The 23,677-nt window shown below is 41.1% G+C and overlaps 1 protein-coding gene across 2 annotated transcripts in view; it reads right to left on the bottom strand.

Annotated features, from left to right (window-relative positions):
* hectd2 (HECT domain containing 2) overlaps positions 1-23,677 on the bottom strand; it is a 35,762-nt gene that overhangs the window by 8,997 nt on the left and 3,088 nt on the right. For both annotated transcript variants that reach the window (XM_077201201.1, XM_077201202.1), the window contains exons 5-15: positions 14,238-14,327; positions 14,033-14,097; positions 13,876-13,921; positions 10,070-10,179; positions 9,517-9,665; positions 9,264-9,387; positions 6,063-6,159; positions 5,584-5,691; positions 5,169-5,301; positions 4,696-4,784; positions 2,029-2,187 (exon numbers count right to left, since the gene is read on the bottom strand). In XM_077201201.1, coding sequence (XP_077057316.1) covers positions 2,029-2,187; positions 4,696-4,784; positions 5,169-5,301; positions 5,584-5,691; positions 6,063-6,159; positions 9,264-9,387; positions 9,517-9,665; positions 10,070-10,179; positions 13,876-13,921; positions 14,033-14,097; positions 14,238-14,327 — 1,170 coding nt within the window. The remainder of the gene's footprint in view (positions 1-2,028; positions 2,188-4,695; positions 4,785-5,168; positions 5,302-5,583; positions 5,692-6,062; positions 6,160-9,263; positions 9,388-9,516; positions 9,666-10,069; positions 10,180-13,875; positions 13,922-14,032; positions 14,098-14,237; positions 14,328-23,677) is intronic.

Here is a 23,677-nt window from a genome sequence, read left to right as displayed (position 1 = left end):
TTCATATGTGTATTTCTCCTTTGCAGAGGAAGGAACACTTTTCAATACAAATCATAAAAACTGCATTGAAAATACAATAAAGTCGATGATAAGATGATAATTTCTCAACATATGTGACATTATGTGAAGTATCTGTGAGACCGTGTGAGCATTAAATCTTATGTTAAAGGGCTGCACTTCATTTTAGCTCGAAGTCTGTGTGGCTAATAAAATAATAATGGTAAAAGCAGATGAGATGTTTGTGCTGTTTGAGGCAAATTGCGGAAATCTTGCCTTTTTTTTCATTTTAAGAAAGTTGCTTTAGAGGTTCCACGTCCACATTACCTTTGGAAAAAGTTTGAAACAAGGAAGCAAACAACGCCCGCAGGCAGTTATGTAAGTTTGGAAGAAGCCAGAGACAGTTAAAACAGAGCATCTGGCTCAATTAAATCTGACTTTGCAGTAACAGGAGAGTGAAGGGAAATCAATATGAAAGCGGAGCTTAACTAGTTTTTCAAAATACAATCAACCTCTTGTACATTATATTTCAGCATACTATATGGTATACTAGTCTGTATTATGACAAAGAGTAGTGCTTCAAAAGAAATAGCTAATATTGGGCGCCCTCTGCTGGACACAGGAGAGCAACGACTGAATCTGAACAGGCATATCATTATGTCTCAAAGAAAACATAAATTAGCTTTGTAGTACACTGGAACCATTCAGTCATGATTACCCCATGTGTTTCTAATTAAAGGTATTTAAAACTTACTAAGTTTAATAATATACCATTTCAAAAAAACAACTAATGCTATAGGGGAGAGCAGGGCTAGTTGTCAAACAGTGAAGTTCCTTGCTACAATGTTTGTATCTCATTGAAGGTTTTGAGTCAAAAGTCCAATTGCACAAACGTGTGTTTTCTTCAGCGGTGGCTTTGCAAGTTAGTCCAATTCTTTGGGAAAATAAGTGAACTACGCTACCGTTCAAAAGTTTGGAGTTGCTAAGAATATTTAATGTTTTTTTAAATAGAAAAGTATCTTATGCTCACCAAGGCTGCATTTATCTGATCAAAAATACAGCAAAAACAGTAGCATAGTCAAATAACTAATACATTTTAAAATGTAATTGATCCCTGTGATAACAAAAAATATTGTTCATCACTCCAGGCTTTAGTGCGAAATGATTCTTCATATATCATTCTAATATGCTGATTTGGATTTCTTACGCGTTTGAATTAATACTCAAGAAACACTTCTTATTAATATAAAAGTTAAAAACAGTTGTGCTGCTTAATATTTTTGTCAAAACCATGATACATTTCTTTTCAGTATTCAGTATTCTTCAAAAGAACAGCATTACTGACCTTACTGAAAAAACTTACTGACCCCAAACTTTCGTAAGTAAAATCAGACTTGTATACATTCAGACAATTTTGTTTGCTACCTTGTTTGTTTCATAAATAACAGTAATAATAAGTAACTGTAATTGGAAATTTTGTACTTGATATTTTGTTATATTAGAAACAAAACATGAGAAACTAGCATGTGAAGGATTAAGGAGTTCAAAAGAAGAAGAAAAACATACTTCAAAGGGTGTCGTGAGGATCACAAGACAGGCATAACTAAATCAGCAAAGCTGAAAGCCAACAGAGTGCGATTATCAAACAATGCATCATCTGAGGCTTATTAGTCGCATCCAGGAGATTAGACACCAGGAGTGTGTGAGCCTGTTATGGCTGGATGACACCCTGGAAGTGCAAACCATAATGCAAAATCTATTTCTGCTTCCATATTCTGTCAGCCAGCTACACGGTTTATACATGGCTGAGGGAGTTCAATGTCACCATATAATGAGAAACACATCCTAAATAGTACATATAAGCTATATGGGCTGCAGAATATCATTACTTTATATTGGAATAATCATGTGTTACACTGCACAATGACAGCTGGTGGTTCACCCATCCAGTGACTTACAAACTCCGTGTTCATCAGAATTGGACTGGATTGAATATTATACCATGAGGTGCGTCACAGCTTGTGTACATACAGGCATAATCTGCTGGAGGTCCTCCAGGGTGAGGGTCGCCATGCCAACGGGGGTGTCAAGGTCACATGGCACAATGGGCGGGGTCAGCAGCTTCTTGTAGACACAGGGGGGGAAGCGGATGTCCAGTGTGATGCTGTTATACACAGCCAAGCCCATAAGCTGACAGATGGGGTTAAGTGCACACAGCTGGAGTGATTCACAGACCTGACACACACCTATAGCCTTCTGTTACACAATGGCTGCATCCAAAACCAAAGTCACCACTGTCTGCTGAAGGCACCTTTAACAGTTTACTTTCCATAATTGTCATATCTAATGATCTAAATCAAAATCAAGTGAGCTTTCGTCATAATCAAGCAAATATTTAACGGCTGCAAAGCTTTTTTAAGAGCAGAAATGAAATAAATGTTTAAAGAAAATTCATACAAAAATGCACATCTTTAAATTAGCCTACAAAACTACACAACCATTCAAAAGTTTGGGGTCAGTAATACTTTTTTAAAGAAAATAATTCTTTTTTTTGCAAAAAGATTACATTAAATTGATTAAAAGTGACAGTGAATACATTTATAAGGTTACAAAAGATTTCTATTTCTGTTCATTCAAACTTATATTTTATAAAGAATTATGAAAAAAGATCGTGGTTTTGACAAAAATATAAGCAGCACAATTGTTTTCAACATAGATGATAATAATTAGAAAATTTTTTCAGCACCAAATCAGCTAATTGATTTAATCCATATATTGATATATTAATTTTTGAAGGATCATGTGTCTCTGAAGACTGAAGTAATCGCTGCTGAAAATTCAGCTTTGCCATCACAAGAATTAATTACATATTTAATATTTAAAAAAGTTATCTTAAAACATATTTCACAATATTGCTTTTTTTGTTTTGTTTGTTTTTTATCAAATAAATGCAGCCTTGATGAGCATAAGAGACTTTGAGCAAAATACAATTCTTACCAATCCCAAACTTTTGAACGGTAGTGTATATGCACAGGATTGTGGGATATCAAAGGCCGGTTGATTAGGTGTGTTTGATTAGGGTTGGAACTTAACTCTGCAGGAAAGTGGACCTTGAAGGTCAGAGCTTTTCTATATGCTAAAGTACTAGTGCTCATTTGAATAAGAACGCCCCTCCCCTAAACCCACATGTATTTAACTAGCAAGTAGTAAATAATGATTTATGGCTGTAATGGAAACTAAAGCCTACTGGCTTAAAAAAAAAAAAAAAAGAGTTTGAGCCCTTTGATATGTCTCACCCCAACTTGCTGTTTCAATATGTCAAAACAAGAAAAAGAAAAAAAACCTCATCTTCCTTTAAATTTGACCGCCATAAAATAAAATAAAAATTTACCAAATTCTTTTTTTCTAAATGCACATTTTTGATATTATTGTGAAAAATTCATCCATGCATGTTTAATATACCATAACTCAATCTCACATGTCAGACTTTTTTCCTTTTCAATTTTCGAAAAAGTAATATACAAATTCCCAGATAATGCATTTTAATTAGCTGAAAAAAGTGTGGTTGGACACTTCATGCACTCAACTGTCACCGCTTTCCTTATGTAGCTGAGGGGGAGGGACTATCAGACTGACTATCCAATGTTGGATAACATAATAATATTATAAAAACCATACACTAAATGGTTCAGTACATAGTATAATTGCATAATGTTTAGTACATCATTTGGGACACAACTTATAATTTCTGTGCAACTAGTGGCAGCAAATGGAATTGTAATCTGTTTGAGTGTCCCAACTAGTAGTGCACAAGTTCTTTCATATTTCCTAATATCGCAACATCCCCTAAAGTGTCACAGTAAGATGCATGGAAGAACACCCAACAGGTGTATATTACATTTAGAGGAAAAAGTTAAAAGCCCTGTGAGTAAGTGCTTTCAGCTGTAGTTGACAACTCAACCCTACGTGCTCTCCATATGTGTAGTGAGGGCGATGGAAAAAATTCCACAGCTCAGGAGAGAAAGAGGGGAGAGAGCAGACAGGCGGGACAGTTTCCATGAGGACTGCAGCGATGAGAAAACACAAACCGAGCTCTGGCTGTTCCTAATGGGACAAAACAATAGAATCTTTATTTCATAATTTTTCACTGATGTGACACAGGAGTTCTGTGATGCAGGAGAGAGAACTTAGGCTCAGGCTAGGTCGTGTGCTGGACCGGCAGCCAGATGCAGCCCGAGCCAGAGGACAATTAGAGGGGTAAAAGCAGGACATGGCAGGCTTTGGCTACCACCGTGTCTCTCCTTACACATTCCCAAGAGCACCGTGTGGATTGGGTCTCTACACTGACACGTGCCCGCCCCCGCACCACATCATTTACAAAACCATTTCATTTAATTTCATTTCATAACTATAACTATATCTGTACATCTTTCATTAGTGTCATATCGCATTATAACCCTGTGTAATTAACATTTAGAAATCACATGGCATAAAAATAGCATATGCTCCATTTTCACATCATCATAGCACAGATTGGTGGCAGTAAATACATTTCCCACCAGAAAACAGAAGGACGAGAATGGACCTCAGAAGTTTGTGCCAAGTGGGAGCTGACTATATTTATGCACTATTTTAAGTTTGTCACACCCACACGTGACCACCTAATACTGTATAAACTGCAGGAAAATGAAAGGATACGGCTCCAACCAATCGAAACTCAGAGTAGTTGTCACATTTCCAGCTTCTGAACCAATGGCACTGGGACTCCTTCACATATGTGAACATGCCTGTAACATAACACACAAACGCCGAATAGAACAATAAACATTAACAAGCAGAATGAGCATGATTGTGTGATTATTTACACACATTATCAATATAAAATAGGCAAATGAAGTGACGACTGACTTCAAAATATTAATAGAGTTAAAATAATAATAATTGCCATACCATTAGAAAAGCACTTAATTTTGGGGTATACATTCTCAACTATTGGGATTTTTTCTTCAACATATACCTTTCCAAAGTTTGTTAGTGAGGAGACATATTTGTTAAAATGATAAGAGTAACCATTTAATATTTTTTGCCATTTTGTCTCTCAAGGAACTGTATTTGTAGAAACATGCTTAAATGTTTTTATGGGAAAACACTATTTGTCCTGACCATCTTACCGTAGTCTGGGTGAAAAATCTGTCGAATCAGGAGAAGAAACCACTCTTTTGTGAGTCCACCCATGTCCAACCCTGCTTCGCCAACAAACGTCACTTTCAGTTTTTTCTTCAGGTCTGCTCGCTTTCTCGAAAGCTATTAAAAATGGGAAAACATTTATGGAGGGGCCATTTTTTCAAATTAAGTCTTAGCCAGACTCAGAACTTTCCAGAATATAATGTAAATAATTTTGGCTGAAAGTCCTTTCAGCCTAGGAAAACAAAATGTAGATTTGTGCTACTTTATCAGCCCATACAAAAGTCTTTCCTCCTATAGAGCTATATAGTATTCAGTGGTTCAAAGGAACTCATGGTAACATCTTCAGGAACAGACGCAATTCTACGTTGTCGTTTACAGATCTGGACCGAGCATTATTACCTCATCCAGTGAGTCACTGACCAGCTGCAAACGCCTAACCCTAATGTTGAGAAACAGCAGACTCATATCCACCCTCTGCCTGCGAGAGACCTTGTCCACCAGGGTTTGCTGCATTAGACAGAGAGCATTTATCAGTAAACAATCTCCTGAAAGAAACAAGTTTGCAGAACATGGCTTCATCAAGGTTTTATTCCATGCCTCTAGATGTCTTGTTTCTGAGTGATATTTCTTATATGGATGATGCATGTCTATTTGCGGTATATGATGATATTATTCTCTAGCCACATGTCTTGCTTATCCTACAGTCTGGACACATATGTTTGGGAGGGAGTCATAGGAATGGTGATTATGCTGCCCCACCCAAACTAGGATTGTTATCAAAAAATACTCTCAGACTAGAAGACATATTCTCTTAAACAGGGACTAGCTTTTTCATCTTAAGACTTTAGTGGGAGCTCTTTAGGCATGTGAATTCTCACCCTGGCCATGCTGATCATCTGCTGCTCAGAGTCTCTCTGGATAATGGCCTTCTTCACCACTGTGGACAGGATGAAAGGAAACTGACAGAAGGTGAACCTGAGAAAATATAGATCAGAAATAACTCTGGGGGAGGAGTTTAAAGTGTATACTAGTGATAGACCAATACATTGACGAGGTTGATTAATCGAGTGATACTGGTTGATCACAAGTGTATACTGCGAAATAAAAAAAATATATATTGGTATTTTGTTTTTCAGTAAATTTATCTTAGCCACCTTACAACAAGGTTAATTTACTTTTAGTTGAAGGGGAAGGAGAAGCGCAGCTGAATTTATAAAGAGTTCAGAGCTACTGTGGAGGAAGGAAGGACGAGCAGAGCCTGCTGGAATGGGGCAACAGGGGGCCTGGACCAGGTGGGAGCAGGCCATGGACCGCAAGGTCACCTGGACGGAGCTCTGGCAAAGCGAGCCGCACCGCATAACCTTCCTGATTCGGGCAGTGTACGATGTCCTGCCTAGCCCAGCAAACCTTTGTACGTGGGAGAAAGCAGACACACCAACTTGCCAATTGTGCCCAGCTCGTGGAACGCTGGAGCACATTTTGAGCTCCTGCCCAACAGCGCTCGGCCAGGGTCGTTACACTTGGCGTCACAACCAGGTGCTGAAAGCTATTGCAGACACCATCAGCAAAGAGATCAGCAAAGGCGGCCGAAGCAGCAACACCACTCGCTCAATCGTATTTGTTAGGGCAGGAGAACAGCCACAGGCGGGGAGGAAGGCACCAGCAGGAATTCTGGCATCAGCCAAGGACTGGAAACTCTCGGTGGATTTGGAGAAGCAGCTGAAATTCCCCCAGCACATCGTCAGCACAACTATGAGGCCAGATATCACTCTAGTCTCAGAGAGTACCAAGAATATAATCATCATGGAGCTGACCGTGCCATGGGAGGACCGCTTGGGAGAAGCCCATGAAAGAAAGATGACCAAATATGAACATCTGGTCACAGACTGCCGAGCACAGGGCTGGAAGGCGAAATGCATGCCTATCGAGGTTGGCTGCAGAGGCTTTGTGGGGCGCTCCCTCCACAGAGCCTTTACTGCGCTGGGCATTGCAGGAACAACAAGGAGCAGGGCCATCAAGAACACCACCGACGCAGCCGAGAGAGCCTCGAGATGGCTCTGGATCCGTAGAGGAGCACCATGGGGGAAAGCGAGTGCTACCTGAACACAAGTCGCGGTCTGATCAGCCGTCGCTGGGTCGCCTGGGCGAGGGTGTCTGATGTTGAAAGACCCGAAACACCCTAGGACCCCAGGTTACATCACTGATGATGTGTTCAGGTGCATCTAAAGATGTGTTTCAAGAACTACTTATGAGACAAAATTGCATGATTTTACTAAAATAAAGACTTTAGATTCACAGAATTTATTTTGAAGTAAGTGTATTTTTAAAATCCCATTAAAAATAGTTATTTCTTTTTTTTAAGCAAAGGGAAGCAGGAACACAGATGAATGGATCACAGGTAGACGATACAGGTAAGTTGATGAGGGTAAGTAGCGATTAGCAATACAAGCAGTCCAAGTTAGCAAGGAGGAGACCAGACACCCCTGTGTGTGTAGTGCTGGCTTTTATGGAGAGTTGATGAACATGATGGCAGACAGGTGTGGTAATTAACAAGGGTGTGCGGGTGATGACAAGAGAGGATTATGGGAAATGTAGTAGGTAAAGGAAACGTGCATGGTGACTAGTGAATGGTAATCCTGACAGTACTCTGATAGAATCCAGCCAGGGTGGGAAGGCGGGCATCCTGGAGCTGTGACAGGTGACAGACAGGTGAATAGGGTGGTGCTAGCAGGCTAGGAAGCTTCCAAGGTTGTGTCGACAGAGCAGGGAGCCAAGGAGGCGCCAGCAGCTCAGGAGCAAACATATGGGCTGGAGCCTTCACAGGACTCTGGTCAGGGGCTGGAGCCATCACTGGACCCTGGTCAGGGGCTGGAGTGGATGAGTGTGTGGCCCAGACACAAAATGCCAGAGCCATTATGGTCAGTGCTGCACTGCTCTGGACTTAGCTCTGGAATTTCATTCACTGGAACGGACTGGAGAATTTCTCTCACTGAAACGGACTGAGGAACTCCTCTCACTGGAACGGACTGGGGAACTCCTCTCACTGGAACAGACTCGGGAACCTCTCTCTCAGGAATGGACTGGGGAACTCCTCTCACTGGAACTAACTCGGGAACTTCTCTCTCGGGAACGGACTGGGGAACTCCTCTCACTGGAACGGACTCTGGAAATTCCCTTTCCGGAAAGGACTTTCTCGTCGTTTGATAAGCTTAAGATTGAGCCACTGTAGTCACTTGGACTATTTAAACGATGTTTTTAATAACTTTTCGGGGCTGGCAAGTTTCAATCCCTGAAGAAGCCTATGGAGGAGTGATCCAGCTCTCAGATTTCATCAAAAATATCTTAATTCGTGTTCCGAAGATGAACGAAGGTCTTACGGGGTTGGAACAACATGAGGGTGAGTAAATACTGACAGAATTTTCATTTTTTGGTGAACTATCCCTTTAAGTGAATTCTCCGCATGTTGACTCTAAAATGCCTCTGATTTGCCAGTTAGTTCATGCGCTTAATATACATGTCTGTGATTGGCTAATGCTAAACGCAGAAACAACACAAGTAGTTTCGTTTCATTTTTGAATAATATTGTGTCCTCAAGTACCCCAACTCTAGTAATCTACTCCTGTTGAAAAAGCTAAATTTTAAGCAGCCATTACTCCGGTCTTCAGTGTCACATCATCCTTCAAAAGCCAATTTAAAATGCTAATTTGGTGCTGAAGAAACATTTTGTCTCATTTTTATTACCAATGCTGGAAACAGTACTAATATTTCTATAGAAATCATGATAAATAAAAAATCAGGATGAAAGACTGATTTATATAAAATTTATTTTAAAAAATGTACATTATATTTGTCTTTACGGTCACTTTTAATAAATGTAATGCATTCATACTGAATAAAATTGATTTATTTAAAAACCTGACCTAATTGTAGTTTGTTTTAATTATGTTTCACACATGAATCTTACTTTTGCTTCATTGTTTGGTAAAACATCCTTTTACAAAAAAAGGCAAAATTGCATAAACAATAAGACTTGGTTTCAATAAATATTTTATTTTGAAAATATATTTTTGCTATCACACCTGTTTGAATTTCCGTGAGCCTGCCACGTGTGATAATCCTCCATAAAGTCTATATGGTCCAGGGTTAGGTTGTAGAAATCAGTGAAAGGGACGATAGGGAGACAGGAAATGCTGTTTGCCGCATCTGTTAAAACAAGATCAATGTTAGATTTTTTTTTTTTTTATTGTTCGGAATTATTACAGGTAAATTATTACGGGAAAGCATCTTGACTTTTGCCAAGCCCTCTCTAGTGGCTAGCACAATGGTACTCACTAAGAAGGGAGAGGACTTTAGTGGCTGAGGGAATCCACCAAGAGCATTTGGCCATGGATGGCTGGTCTTCTGGCTTGGCAGGAAATAGGCGGGTGGTGATGAAGAGCTGCAAGCGCTCCACCAGCTGTTTGAAACGCTTCTGAGGCAGCCTATACGATGAAACACCGTAAACAGAAAGATATAATCCATACACACTTCTTTTTTTACTGTCAGTTTGTGTAATGACTTGACACCAGCTGCCTTGACTGTTATATAGTGCACAATTCAACTTAATTTGTTGAATTTATATATTTCACAATTAAATTCACAGCTACTAAAGATAAAAAAGGGCAAATAGCTCATTTATTTAAAAGAAATTAAGTCAAGCATTAATTTCTTTTAAAAAAATCGTACTGACCACAAACTTTTGAATAGCAGTGTATTATAATGACGTCTCACATTTAACAAACTGCACAAATTGTATTTAAAATAAATAAAATTATTTAAAACAAAAAGATCTAGACTTTTCCATTGTTAATTGCTCTCTTGTACAGACTGGCTGCATCAGACTCACTTTTTAAACCAGTGCATCAGGAAATGGTGGTCCGCTTCAGCCAGGGCTGCTATTTGCCTCAGTAAGTGTGCAAAGATGACATATGTGGCGGGGCTGGTGTACTGAGGGTTCTGCGACAGAGAGAAGCATTTCAGCAAACTTCAAAAAGGAAATATAACTTTTCGTTTAGGAGCAGAGAAAGAAGTCTGGCTTTTAATAAGAAGTGGCATTGCAGCGGAAACCAGCTCTTTTCCTCTCCAGTATGATCTCATCCCTTCCTTCGGCACAGTGAACGCAATATACAGAGGCTGCCTGACATTGGTGGCAGACAGATCAGCCCAATAATTGCCTCGGCTTTTCAATTTCACCGAGTCCTCCATGGAAATGTAGGTCAGGGAGCCCATCAACAGTCTGGAGATGAATGCAATATGCGAAGGACAACATCTGTACATGCTTCTGTTTATGAAAATGTCTAAACTCCCACCACCACTGATCCTTATCAAATGGAGAGAAACAAATGTTTCATAAAGCTGAACCCCAGAACAAACCGAATCCTTGCTAACCAAGCCATCGTCTCTCTCTCTGCCCACGGCTTCCCAGGCTCAAATCCAGTTGCTGTGTCCTTATTTGGACAGTCCCAGGCCAGTCTGCGCTGGTCATGTGTGAAGTAAACACTTAGCTCACGATCTGTCTGCACTAGAGCAGAGCTATGGCTGGAGTCAATGGGCCATGTGGTGAGAGAGGAGATCAAGAGTTTCCTGCAACTCCAGTTCGTCTCTTACCCAGCCTGGGGTGTTTCACATGGCTGACAACACACAGGGCAACTCAAGACAGATTAGAGCAATTTTGCTGTATAAGTGCACATCTATAGGATCGCACTCAGATAACTGCTTTGGTTTTGCAAATGGAAATTACAGGTATTACGGAAAAGTATCACATGTCTGTGGGTTCCGTGTAGAGCCCGACCGATATGGATTTTTGGGGGCCGATGCCGATACCGATATTAGGGAGTAAAAAAAGCCCGATACCGATATATCGGCCGATATTATTTATGTGCATATTATAATACAGTAGCAATATTATTTATGTGTATTATAGTACAGTATACCAGTCAAAAGTTTGGACACTTTCCTATTGGTGTGTACAAACTTTTGATGGGTACTTTACACAGTAGCTATAAACAGAATAAATATATTTTATAAACACGTTTTGCAATGATCACTCAAATGTGGTAATCAAACACTTGTGTGACACAGATATGTAATGGAGGCAGGGGGAATGATAGAATTAGAATTATACAGCTGAGCTGTAACCAAACTAGTTTGCATTGCATGTTATATTATATTATATTATGTTCTAAATACTGTTGCATAATCTTCACTAACGACGACTTTGTCTTTTAATTTAGTCATAACTTGTATCAATAAATATATAAAAAGTGTCACTGACAAAACCTTATTATCTTCTATTTTTACTCTTAATTCCTCTAATCTCTACCAGTGGAGGAAGAACTCAGATCTTTTTACTAAAGTAAAATGAATAATATCATAATGAAAACGTTTTTAATTACATATGTACAGTACTTTTATACTATTTTAAATAATTAGTAAGCAAAATGTACTAAACGTGAAACTAGGCTACTCTTAATGCAAAATGGCCCTATATAAAGTGTTATAATTATATACATTTTTGGAATATTGCTTGATGTTGTAACGTAGCGTTATCAGGCAGAATGAGCTTTAACGCTGTGTCTACACCGGACGCGGCCGTTACTGCTCGCGTCGCAACAGCTGTTTACCCTAGACAAAGCAGAATCAGTTTACTGTCGGAGATCGCTCGCGCGACGCATTTTAATCAATGTTTCATCAACCAATTGCCTTAATAAATAAGTAGAAGGCCTAAATATAGCAGACAATATAATCAGGACTTCTCAGCTGCGCGCTTGCAATAGTCACAAGCTCACACAATACGTGACAGAGGCTTGTAGCAGAGAAATCAATTCTGTGAATTACACTGCGCAAATCACAAGTAGGCTACTACCCACCGGATGAAGAAGGGTTGGCTCTCAGTCTCCACAGGCTACATAAAATATTCATTTTATTTTATTTTATTTTATTTTTCGTGTTTGCATTTATGAGGAAAAAACAATGTTACAGACGCGACAGTTCAGCACTATGGACGTGAGCGCTCTGAAAGCGGCACTAATGCTTTGAAACTTTCACATAGACATCAAACAGAAAGCACAAAACCTTTCGTTTCAAAGTGAATTTCGTTTTGTATTAATTGTATCTTAATTTTAATCAATGTTTCATCAGCCATTTGCCTGGATTTAATTTATAAGAAGTAAATTTAGCAGACGATAGATAATCTCGACACGGAGGCGCCTGCGGGTGAACTGGAGCTCGTCTCATGAACCGAAACTCAGCGTATAGACCTGAGAATTGAAATATATCTATATTGAAATGTCTACTTTTAAACAGAACAATTCAAAACGAAAGACAGACAGACTCATGTAATCGTATGAAATGTGCATTTCTCTCTGGCGCGTGCTCACTGAAGATCGCGAGTCAGCATCGTCAACTTCATCTTTGGCTGACACTGACTGAAAACACTTGTTTATTAATAAACAATTAAAATGTCTCCTTGCTATATTTTTTGTATTCATAATCATTATTTTTGCCAGTTCTTGTGACAGCTTTTAGGTGCTTTATTGGCAGCGCCACCCTTACATGAATCACCGTACCCGCATTTTTTAAAATATTCATTTATCGGCCATTATAAATGCCGATACCGATAGTTAAGAAAATGCCTAAAATCGGCCGATAATATCGGCTCGCCGATATATCGGTCGGGCTCTAGTTCCGTGTAATGAAGGCAATTTTGAATTAATGCCATGGGTTTGGTCACTAGTAAGAAGAGACCAGCAGTATCTAAAAGACTAAAAAGTAACTAAAAGACGCTAACATAACTACATTTTCGGTAGCGCGACAGTAGCTCTAATGAACATCTTATTTTCTAATGAAGATCTAAACTCAACACTATATTTGTTAATCACATTTTATTCTGCAAGAAGCTTTTTATGCAAGTTGAGGCAGTAATCAGACACACTCTGCTAAACTATCTTTTCTCTCTCGTATTTTAGTTAGTGTTAGGAGAATGATTCATTATGATAAATCAGTTTGTTCATTCGGTTCACATAATTAAACAAATACATACATAAATCGACTAAGATTCGCAGATTAAATAAATGAATCACTTAAAAGTGTAATCCCCACATCTTTTTTTGTTGCACAATATTTAATTACATGTAGTATTGTTAAAATACCAACTTCGGTACCAAGTCGGTACATTTGACAACACTAGTTACATGCTGATATCAATGTTTTCAAATTTATATCAATTCTGGTGCTGAAATATAATTAGTTGTATTTTTCTGCCACTGTAATATGACAATAAATATTAGAGTATAAATACTGCTCTTATCATAACAAGAAACAATATTATCTTATTGTTATACATTTAGAATTTTGTCCTAATAAATATCTCCAATGTAGTTAGCTCAATGTAGTAAGCTACTTTATGTTAGTAGCTAGTTTTGAAGCTACTTTTTTAACAGTACTGTATCTTGACTCTATTCTAACTTAAATTCTGATAACTTTAAAGAACTTTCAAAGTACTTTCACTAAAACTGAAGATCAACTCATCGAGCCAAGACGTTTTAGTAAAAGAAAGCACTGCTTTCTTAAGAGATGAACAGAACATAAAAAAATCATGTATTTCTTTTTGAACAAAAAGAAAACACAAGTATGTAAAAACAATGGCATTACCTGCACAAGAACAAAATATGCTCTAAGGTCATCCTTTGTGCGGGGCCTAAAAATACAGAAACAAAGCTGACAGTGATTCTTTTTTAATCACAATTTTCTGCAAAGACTTCATGTCCTCTTTTAGTGCTTCAGTGAGAGAACACAATGCACTACTCACCCTTTCCATTCTCTTAATAAGCTATTAATAATTCCCTTCAGGACTGATTTCTGTGTGTCCGCAGGCTGCAAATTAGCCAGATTAAACCAATTTAATTCAAATCAAATTCAAAACAACAGAAAGAGCACTGTGCTCTGGCTTACTGTGTAATTCAATTATAAGAGAAGTTCAGTCAGTTTTTGTATTGGAAAGTTTCTTTACGTACCGTGTGGAGCAAGGAATCATAAACAATATTGACAAATTTGATGTTTATTCCTGAGTCTTCAATAGTGTTGAAGAGAGCATTTGCTTCTTTCTAAGGAGAACATTACAACATAAATACATTAAGCACACTTTTTATCCACTTACATTTTATATATACTTCCCATATAAAATGGTTGGTAAAACATTCACCTCATATAAACATTCACCTCTTCAGCAAGCGCTCTAGGTTGAAACTGTCTGTCCTATTTACTGTTGTCTGTCCTTGAAAGTATGGCGAGTGAACAGTTTACGAGATGTGTGCACCCCTGTCCTAGATTTATTACGGGTAGAGACACGCATCCGTTATGTGTAAATTGTTTGGGAGTGCAGCACGCACAGGCAGCTCTCGAGGGAGCTGCTTGTGAGCCCTGTGAACACTGTGAAGCACTCCCACTAAGAGTGTTGCGCTCCCGCTTGGCTATTTTTTCTAAAGATGGCCAAGCTCGCGATCCTTGCGGTTCAGGTCCTGCGTCTGTTGAGGCGGCGCGGAGGCTTAGATCGTGGGGATCGCAGAAGGATCTAGCAGATGAGAACGAGACTGCCGAGGCACTTTCTCGTTCGTCATCTGCGGATTCTATAACGCTCACTCATGGTGCAGAAGCCCCGCTGCAGCTTCTTCTGCCCGTGACGAGTGCCCGGTGCTTGAGCTGTCTGCTTCCGAGGAAGTGGATGTGCTCAGCATCGGGAGCGCGGAACATGAGTCTCACTCGCCAGCTCATGTTCCCGCTTATGAGGAACTGGTGGAGGTTGTAACGCGTGCTGTGGCCAGACTCAACATCAGCTGGCCACAAGATAAGCAGGAGGAATCTCGTCAGAGTAAATTAGACGAGAGATTCCTGCACCACCGTTTACAACCTCAGCGGCGGGGCTAGCCTTTTTTCCCAGATCTCCATAAAGAGATAGTTAGATCCTGGGAAAAGCCCAACTCGTCTCGCATCTCACATAATACATCACGTGATTATAGTAATGTTGTGGGTGCGAGAGAGGCGGGGTATGGCAGGATGCCGTGTGTGGAGGAAGCTTTAGCGAGCTACCTTTCTCCCGAAGCGGCATCCTCGCTTAAAGCCCCGGCGCTGCCCAGCAAACCATGTAGGGAAACATCTGCATTGGTGGGCAGGGCGTATATGGCGGCTGGTCGAGCTGCACTCGATGGCTATTCTGCAGGCGTACCAAGCCGATATTCTCAAAGATCTAGATGAGGGGGAGGGACCAACACCTGCTGATATTGCTGAGCTAAGAAGAGCCGCAGATTTATCTCTCCGTGCCACTAATGCCTAGTTCACACTACATGATTTTAAAACGTCGGGCTGAACTGTGGGGTTCACACTACATGACTTGCTCTCTGTGAAATCAGGAGTGTTCAAGTTGTTGAGCTGTTCACACCACACGACACAACGTGATTGATCCGCAACAGGAGGTAACGCACTACACGAGTTGACAACAACTCTGTCACCTAACGATTCCAACTTGTCTACAAACCACGTTTTGTCACGAAAAATCACGCGTACCGGAAATGAGGCGAAACCGCACGCGCGCCGAAGAAGAACACAAACACGGCCGCGAATATGGACGTCAGACAGAAACTAGTGCTGCAAACTGTTTGCGCGATGATTTGCTCTGAGAAAAAAACGCAAAAAAGTAAAAATAAGAGAGTATGGCCGAGTGGATCCGCATACGCGAACAGCAGGGATTGTCTGTGCTACAGAGAGAGTTGGAGGTGAGTACAGCATGTTTCTTTCGGAGATGTGCATGTTTATGTTTGGCTGACGGCAAAAATCGTGTATTTACCCGGTGACCTCAACCCATGCCTTGCTCTGATTGGCTGTTGTTCATGACATCAGTGAGGTTGAGTCGTGCGACAGCTCTGGATATTTAGCATGCTAGATATTTTTCTAGGCTCGGCGACGCGTCCGCGAGGCGCCTGCGAGCGTCTTTGATGCGTTGTTGGCTCTTTCATACTAACAGATTGGCGAGCGTTCATCGCACGCTAATCCCCCGCGATTTGCACGCGATAACACCCTGACCTGTCGGCGAGCTCAACGATTTGCAAATCGGGCTTAAATCATGTAGTGTGAACTAGGCTTAAGGAGACGGCCCGTGCTATTGGCCGCTCCATGTCAGCTTTGGTGGCTACGGAGAGGCATTTGTGGTTAAATTTGTCGGGCATGAAAGATAAAGATCGTTCCTTTTTGTTAGATGCTCCGATATCGCCTTCTGGCCTGTTCGGCGACGCAGTATCTAATGTCGTCGACAAGTTTCAGGAGGCGAAAAAACAGTCGGCAGCTTTTCAGCAGTACCTCCCCCGCCGTTCTAGATCTGGGAGGGCTGGTCCAAGTGGCCAGCCTCAGCCGTCAGCCAGTTCCTCTCATCGCCTGGAGCAAAAGGAGAGCGTTTCCTCTCGAGCCCCTCCTACGGGAGCTTGGCAACAGAGAAAACGCTCTCATTCTAAATCCGCTGGCCAGAAGGGCGACTTGAGGGCCGTCATTCAGGCTAAGAGGGCTTCAGGAAAGAGGTCCTAGCCAGAGTAATAGGACCTCTAAGGGCTGTCCCCCCCGCTGTGAGGCAACCGAGGTTGTTTTCCCAGCGGAGCCCTTCGGAAAAATATGTTATCCCGCCGTCACTGACGCTTCGGGTTGCATCAATTTCCAGTGAACGCACACCGTGGCGCTCGCCCCAAGAGCTTGCAAAAGAGCACCACCTATGGTCGAAAAATTATTCTCTTCCGCTTCCAGCCAGTTCGCTGCTTCAGAAGGTCGAAAACAGTGCTCGAGAAACACCCGAGGCCAGCCTCGAGAGGCTGGTTCCCTTAGTACATTTTTTGGAGTGGTGGCGCCTTCTGCCAAATATTTCTATATGGGTCCTGAATATAATAGAAAAAGGGTACAGACTGCAGTTCGGTCACCAACCTCCCAGGTTTGCAGGGGTGTTACCAACTACAGTGGTTCCAGAACAGGCTCGGGTTATGGAACAAGAATTACAGGCTCTACTGGTCAAAGGGGCCATAGAATGTGTTCCCCTACCAGACAGAGAATCAGGGTTTTACAGCCGATACTTTATATTTCCAAGGAAGGATGGCAGGCTCAGGCCGATTTTGGACTTGAGGTACTTGAATCAGTCTCTGAGGAGGTTCAGGTTCAAGATGTTGACGATATCCATCATTGTGAACCAAATCAGGTCCGAGGACTGGTTTGTCACAATAGACCTAAAAGACGGCTATTTTCATGTCTCCGTCCTTCCATGTCACAGGAGGTACCTAAGGTTTGCTTTCGGGGGCGAAGTATATTAATATCGGGTTCTTCCGTTCGGCCTAGCACTCTCTCCCCACACGTTCACGAAGTGTATGGATGCAGTTCTGGCTCCTCTCAGACTCCAGGGCATTCGTATACTGAATTATATCGACGACTGGCTTATATTGGCTCAGTCTCGGGAAATGGCAGTTCGGCATCGAGATGTCGTCCTTGGCCACATTCAGAGTTTGGGGTTGAGACTCAACGCGAAAAAGAGCGTGTTGGAACCAGCTCAGGAAACTACGTTTCTGGGTGTGGTATGGAATTCGATTACGATGCGGGCACACATGTCTCCCGCACGTGTCCAGTCCATCCTAAATATGGTTTCAGGAGTAAAGCTAGGTCAGGCCATCACTGTGAAGCAATTTCAAAGAATGCTGGGCCTCATTGCAGCGGCATCCAACATTTTACCTTTGGGCCTTCTACATATGAGGCCCCTTCAGTGGTGGCTAAAAGCCAAGGGGTTTTCTCCCAAGGGGAATCCATTTCGTATGATCAGAGTAACGCGCAGATGCCTTCGTTCTCTACAAATATGGAAGAAACCTTGGTTCCTGTCCCAAGGGCCAGTATTGGGAGCGTCATGTCGCCGGAAAGCCGTTTCGACAGACACCTCCCTCACTGGCTGGGGCGCGGTCATGGACGGCCACTTTCCCAGGGGTCTGTGGCAGGACCATCATCATTCTTGGCACATAAACTGTCTAGAGATGATGGCTTTGTGTTCAGGGCTTTGAGGAGCTTCCTTCCAGACATCAGAGGTTACCACGTCTTAGTACGATCAGACAATACATCAGTGGTAGCTTATCTGAACCGACAAGGGGGACTCAGTTCGCGCCCTCTGTGCAGACTGGCGCATCAGATTATTCTTTGGTCCCAGGGGAAAATACTGTCTATCAGAGCAATGTATATTCCGGGGGTTCAGAATCAGGGAGCAGACATCCTGTCGAGGCAGGGGCTGAGGCCCGGGGAATGGAGACTTCATCCAGATGTGGTGAAGTTTATATGGGAGAGGTCTGGACCAATGGAAGTGGATCTATTTGCGTCTCGAGAGACGTCCCACTGCCCACTTTGGTTCTCCCTCGCACATCCAGCCCCACTGGGGTTGGATGCTATGGTACAGGCCTGGCCGAGGCTTCGTCTGTACGCATTTCCCCCGATCACTCTGCTTCCGGAAGTCCTGGAGAGGGTCCGTCTGGAGGGCACATTCTACTTCTGGTTGCCCCAATGTGGCCGACCCGAGTGTGTTTTTCAGACATGATATCACTCTTGATAGCTCCACCATGGCAGATTCCTCTAAGGAGGGATCTGTTGTCTCAGGCGGAGGGCACAATCTTCCACCCTCACCCGGATCTGTGGAAACTGTGGGTCTGGCCTCTGAGGGGGTTCAGTACCTAAATGCTGGTCTATCAGCTGAGGTGGTTGAAACCATACTTAGCTCTAGGGCTCCGTCTACTAGGAGATTATATGGCCTCAAGTGGAATGTGTTTGTCACTTGGTGTAGAGAACAGGAGTTAGATCCAGTAAACTGCCCGTTGGCTTCAGTTCTGGAGTTTTTGCAAGATCGTTTCTCTGTGGGTCTCTCCCCTTCCACGCTTAAAGTGTACGTGGCTGCTATTGCGGCTTTCCACGCACCATTAAGTGATGGGCCTCTGGGGAGGCACCAGTTGGTCATACGTTTTCTCCGTGGTACTTGGAGGATGAGACCGACAACCAGGTCCAGGGTTCCTGCCTGGGACCTGGCGGTGGTTCTCGAAGGGTTATCCCTGGCCCCCTTTGAACCTCTGCAGTCGGCTTCGCCTAGGGATCTTACGCTAAAAATGGTATTTCTCTTAGCTATTACCTCTCTTAAGAGGGTGGGAGATCTCCAAGCCTTTTTGCACCAGAGTCCGGGCTACGTGCCTAAGGTTTCTACGAATACGGCTCGGTCCACGGTCCTTCAGGCATTCCATCCTCCACCTCATGTGTCGGCAGAAGAAGAGAAGCTTAATTTGCTCTGCCCCGTCAGAGTTTTGAGCGTGTACCTCGAGAGGTCCTCTTCTTGGAGGAGGTCGGACTAATTATTGGTGTGATTTGGGTCACCTAAGAAGGGGCTCCCGGCATCCAAGCAAACTATTAGTAATTGGATTGTTCAGGCTATTACCTCAGTTTACAAGGTGCGCGACTTGCCTTCACCTTTAGCTGTTAGGGCTCATTCGACTAGAGGCGTGCCTTCCTCTAGGGCCCTCCTTTCGGGAGTGCCCCTCCAGGAGATCTGTGAGGCAGCCGGCTGGGCTACCCCGCACACATTTATTAGGTTTTACAGTCTACACCTCCCTAGTACACCTGGCGCACACGTACTTTCGTCCTAGTTGAGTGCCTGAATCAGTTTCACTCCGGGACAGGCCTTTTCAGTGCGTGGCCTAGTGGGCATTCGTTCCCCAAAGTGTCGAGTTCTCGACGCAGTGTTGAGTTCCCTCGAAAGGGAACGTCTCGGGTTATGTCTATAACCCTTGTTCCCTGAGAAGGGAACGAGACACTGCGTCGCTCTGCCACGCCCCTCGAGGCCTTAGAGCGTCTTGCTTCATCGCGAGGCTGGTATGTGTGTATTTCAGCGTCACCTTTATACTTCCGGTTATGCAATCACATGTTACGTCAGGACGCAACGCCATTCAGGATTGGAATAGTTTCATTCTTACTTCAGAGGCGCACGCTAAGGGAGCGTCCCCAAAGTGTCGAGTTCTCGACGCAGTGTCTCGTTCCCTTCTCAGGGAACAAGGGTTATAGTCATAACCCGAGACATTTTCCTCCTTTCCTGACTTTCACGGTTATGTTTTCCACAGATTTCCAAAAGTTCTTATTAAAAACTTTTGCAATAATTAAAAGGATGTTTCATTCATAAAATGACTTATTCAAAAGTCTAATTTGTTTAAAATTTGTATATATTAAATGATTGTTGTTAAATTTTACACATACTAAATTAACAGATAATTGATAGAGGGCTGTGATTAATTTGGGCCCTTTGGCAAAGTAAACTTATGCTCAATGGATATTTCGAGCAATATGAATACAATCAACAGCAACCTAGTTAAAAAGGTCTTTAACTACTATGTACTAACAGTTGAATTAATCATTGGACACAATGCACTTATTGTGTACATATATGTTTTTAAATTGTACTTTAAAAAAAATACCATGTAATTACAACTAACAGCTGTAATTAATTTCTGTAATTGGGTCAAAGACGAAAAGGGGGTTTCAAGCATAAAAAAAATAAAAGTGTAAAACTTCTTTAAGTTCAGTCTTTTTCACATACATTAGAATATGTCCTGTTTAAATTTATATTTTTCTGAGGAAAAAAAAATACTACCATACATTTTTACTGTGATTTTACAGAAGACACCCACTAAAATGTCATTCAGTGTAACAATATTTTTATGCAAAAAAATCTTCAGACATTTAGAAAAACTATAATTTGTTTACATATTATAGGACTCTATTTAAAGATCTCAGTGCAGAACCCAAAACACTAATTATATGTCATTTTAAATCTTTATCCTTCGCCAATATCCTTTAAACCATTAGGTGTTACCCATTTGTCAGCAAGAAGTTTTTGTAAGGAATTGAAAATCAATTAAAATCTAATAAAATTTAGTAGGAGCACATATTTTTTTACATATTTTAAAAAGTACAGCTCAGAATAAGTATATTGTTTAATTTTTGCATAAATATATCTGTTACACCGAATGACCATGGTTTGTTACTCTGAATGACATTTTGACAAAGATGGAGAAAATATTGTCATTGTTCCCATTATTGCAATATTTTGAATATTATTCTGTATCATTAAATTCCTGAGCAAATCACAGAAGCAGATGCTGAGAAGAATAACCATTTGATTCCACAATGAATATCATATTCATGTAAAAATGAACTGAACTGGTGGTAATACTGTATAATCAATATCTCATTTCATTGAGAACTTGTAACTTGAAGGACACACACCTTAAAGGGATAGTTCACCCAAAACTGAAAATTAGCCCATGATTTACTCTCCTCAAGTCATCCTAGGTGTATATGACACTCTTCTTTCAGACGAATACAATCAGAGTTATATTAAAAAATGTCCTGGCTCTTCCAAGCTTTATAATGGCAGTGAATGGCTGTTTATGATTTGAAGTCCATAAAAAAGCATTCATCCATCATAAAAGTGCATCTATTCATGATTAAAGTGCTTCACATGACTCTGCGGGGGTTAATAAAGGCCTTCTGAAGCGAAGTAAGAAAAATATTACTTCGTGTAAGAAGTATATCCGTGTGTTCGTGTAAGAAAAATATCCATATTTAAAACTTTATCGACTGCTTCCGACAGACCTACTTACTTTCGACTTAAATTAAAAGAGTAACCCTTGACGATGTATGACGTAGATGTAGGAGTAGTGTAAGCTTTGACGGATCTCGTGGTTCAAACAAACAGGGCTGGGAAACAACCTCAAGCTCCTCCCACATTTCTCTTTAAAAATTCTAGTATTAGACTCTTATTCTTGACCAGTGTTTTGTTTTGCTCTATCCTCTGCACTGCCCCGTTCGTCATTACGATGTGCGTCAGGTCAAGTGTTACTCTTCCGCCGTAAATCGATGCGTACAGCCATCTGTCGGAAGCTAGTTATTTTAGTCGATAAAGTTGATATGGATATTTTTCTTACACGAACGCATCACTTCACTTTAGAAGGCCTTTATTAACCCCCGCAGAGCCATCTGGAGCACTTTTATGATGGACAGATGTACTTTTAAAACATAAACAGCCATTCACTGCCATTATAAAGCTTGGGAGAGCCAGGACATTTTTTAATATAACTCCGAGTGTATTTGTCTGAAAGAAGAAAGTTACATACACCTAGGATTGCATGAGGGTGAGTAAATCATGTGGTAATTTCAGTTTTGGGTGAACTATCCCTTTAACAATTGTGAAACAAACTGGTGGTAATATAATCAATGTCTCTCATTTCATCGAGAACAGACAGACAGACAGACACACACACACACACACACACACACACACACACACACACACACACACACACACACACACACACACACACACACACACACACACACAGAGAGAGAGAGAGAGAGAGACCTGCCTAGTCGATAACTTTCTCCCAGTGTGCTGTAGTGAGTTTTGACTTGCTCAGGGTTAATGGCTCAGGTTCAGACACTATTGCCTTCACACTTTAGGCCTAGGCTTTGACACAAATTTCACGATTTGATTAGATTTCAAATCAATTTGATATTGATTAAAATCAACTGAAAACACCATAGACAGAAAGATCAATTTACAAATCAGTACTGGTTCTCCAAAATGAGAATCGATTAAAATCGAGGAATCTATCTTTTTAACCCAGCCCTATTATTTTGACATTGCAATCCTCAATACCTTTCTCGTCTCCTTGCTAAAAGCGCTGCCCTAGCTACTGGGTCTGAATTAACTATCTGCCGGTGCCTACTAACTCCCTCTTTGTTTGTGGGCATCTAAAATAAATGAGTAACACAAAAAAAAGACAAAAAGACATTAAAACAAGAATATTTATAAAGATTAATATTTTCTTTTAGTGTTAAACATCCCTCATTTATCTGAAATATAAATAAAACGGTAAAAATGCTATCTAAACAGTGACACTGTCATTCAGTGTAATGGATGACACTGTGGTGTAACAGACAATTTGCATTACACAGAATGACAAAATATTACCCTGAATGATGAAACTTCTACTTAAGCTAATATTGCAGGCTAACAACTAGCCACCTATATCAAACAGTGAACTTGACCAGAAAGGTTAATCATAATTATTTACAACATCTACTTATTTTTCAAAAACTCTAACAATAAAAGTGTTTTTTTGCCATTTCACTGAATGACAAGTGTTTTTGTTACTCAAGTAACAACTATGAAAAGGTGAAATTATCACATATTTAAGAGCAATAAACTTAACTTGCTGCAGCACCACAAGATCTCCAGGGTGCCCTTTGATGATGTCACTGACTGCTTGATGAGTATTGGTTGTTTATTTAATTTAAAAATTGCTTCCTGATCCTGTTACACTGAATGACCTCTGACAAACTGCATATTCGGGAAAAAAGT

This window comes from Siphateles boraxobius, unplaced genomic scaffold (assembly GCF_051911475.1).
Source record: "Siphateles boraxobius isolate OS27281-9 unplaced genomic scaffold, OSU_SipBor_1 46, whole genome shotgun sequence".
In the NCBI taxonomy this organism is placed as follows: Eukaryota; Metazoa; Chordata; class Actinopteri; order Cypriniformes; family Leuciscidae; genus Siphateles; species Siphateles boraxobius.
The sequence above is the reverse complement of the archived record's forward strand: the minus strand, read 5'-3'. Positions and strand labels throughout refer to the sequence as shown.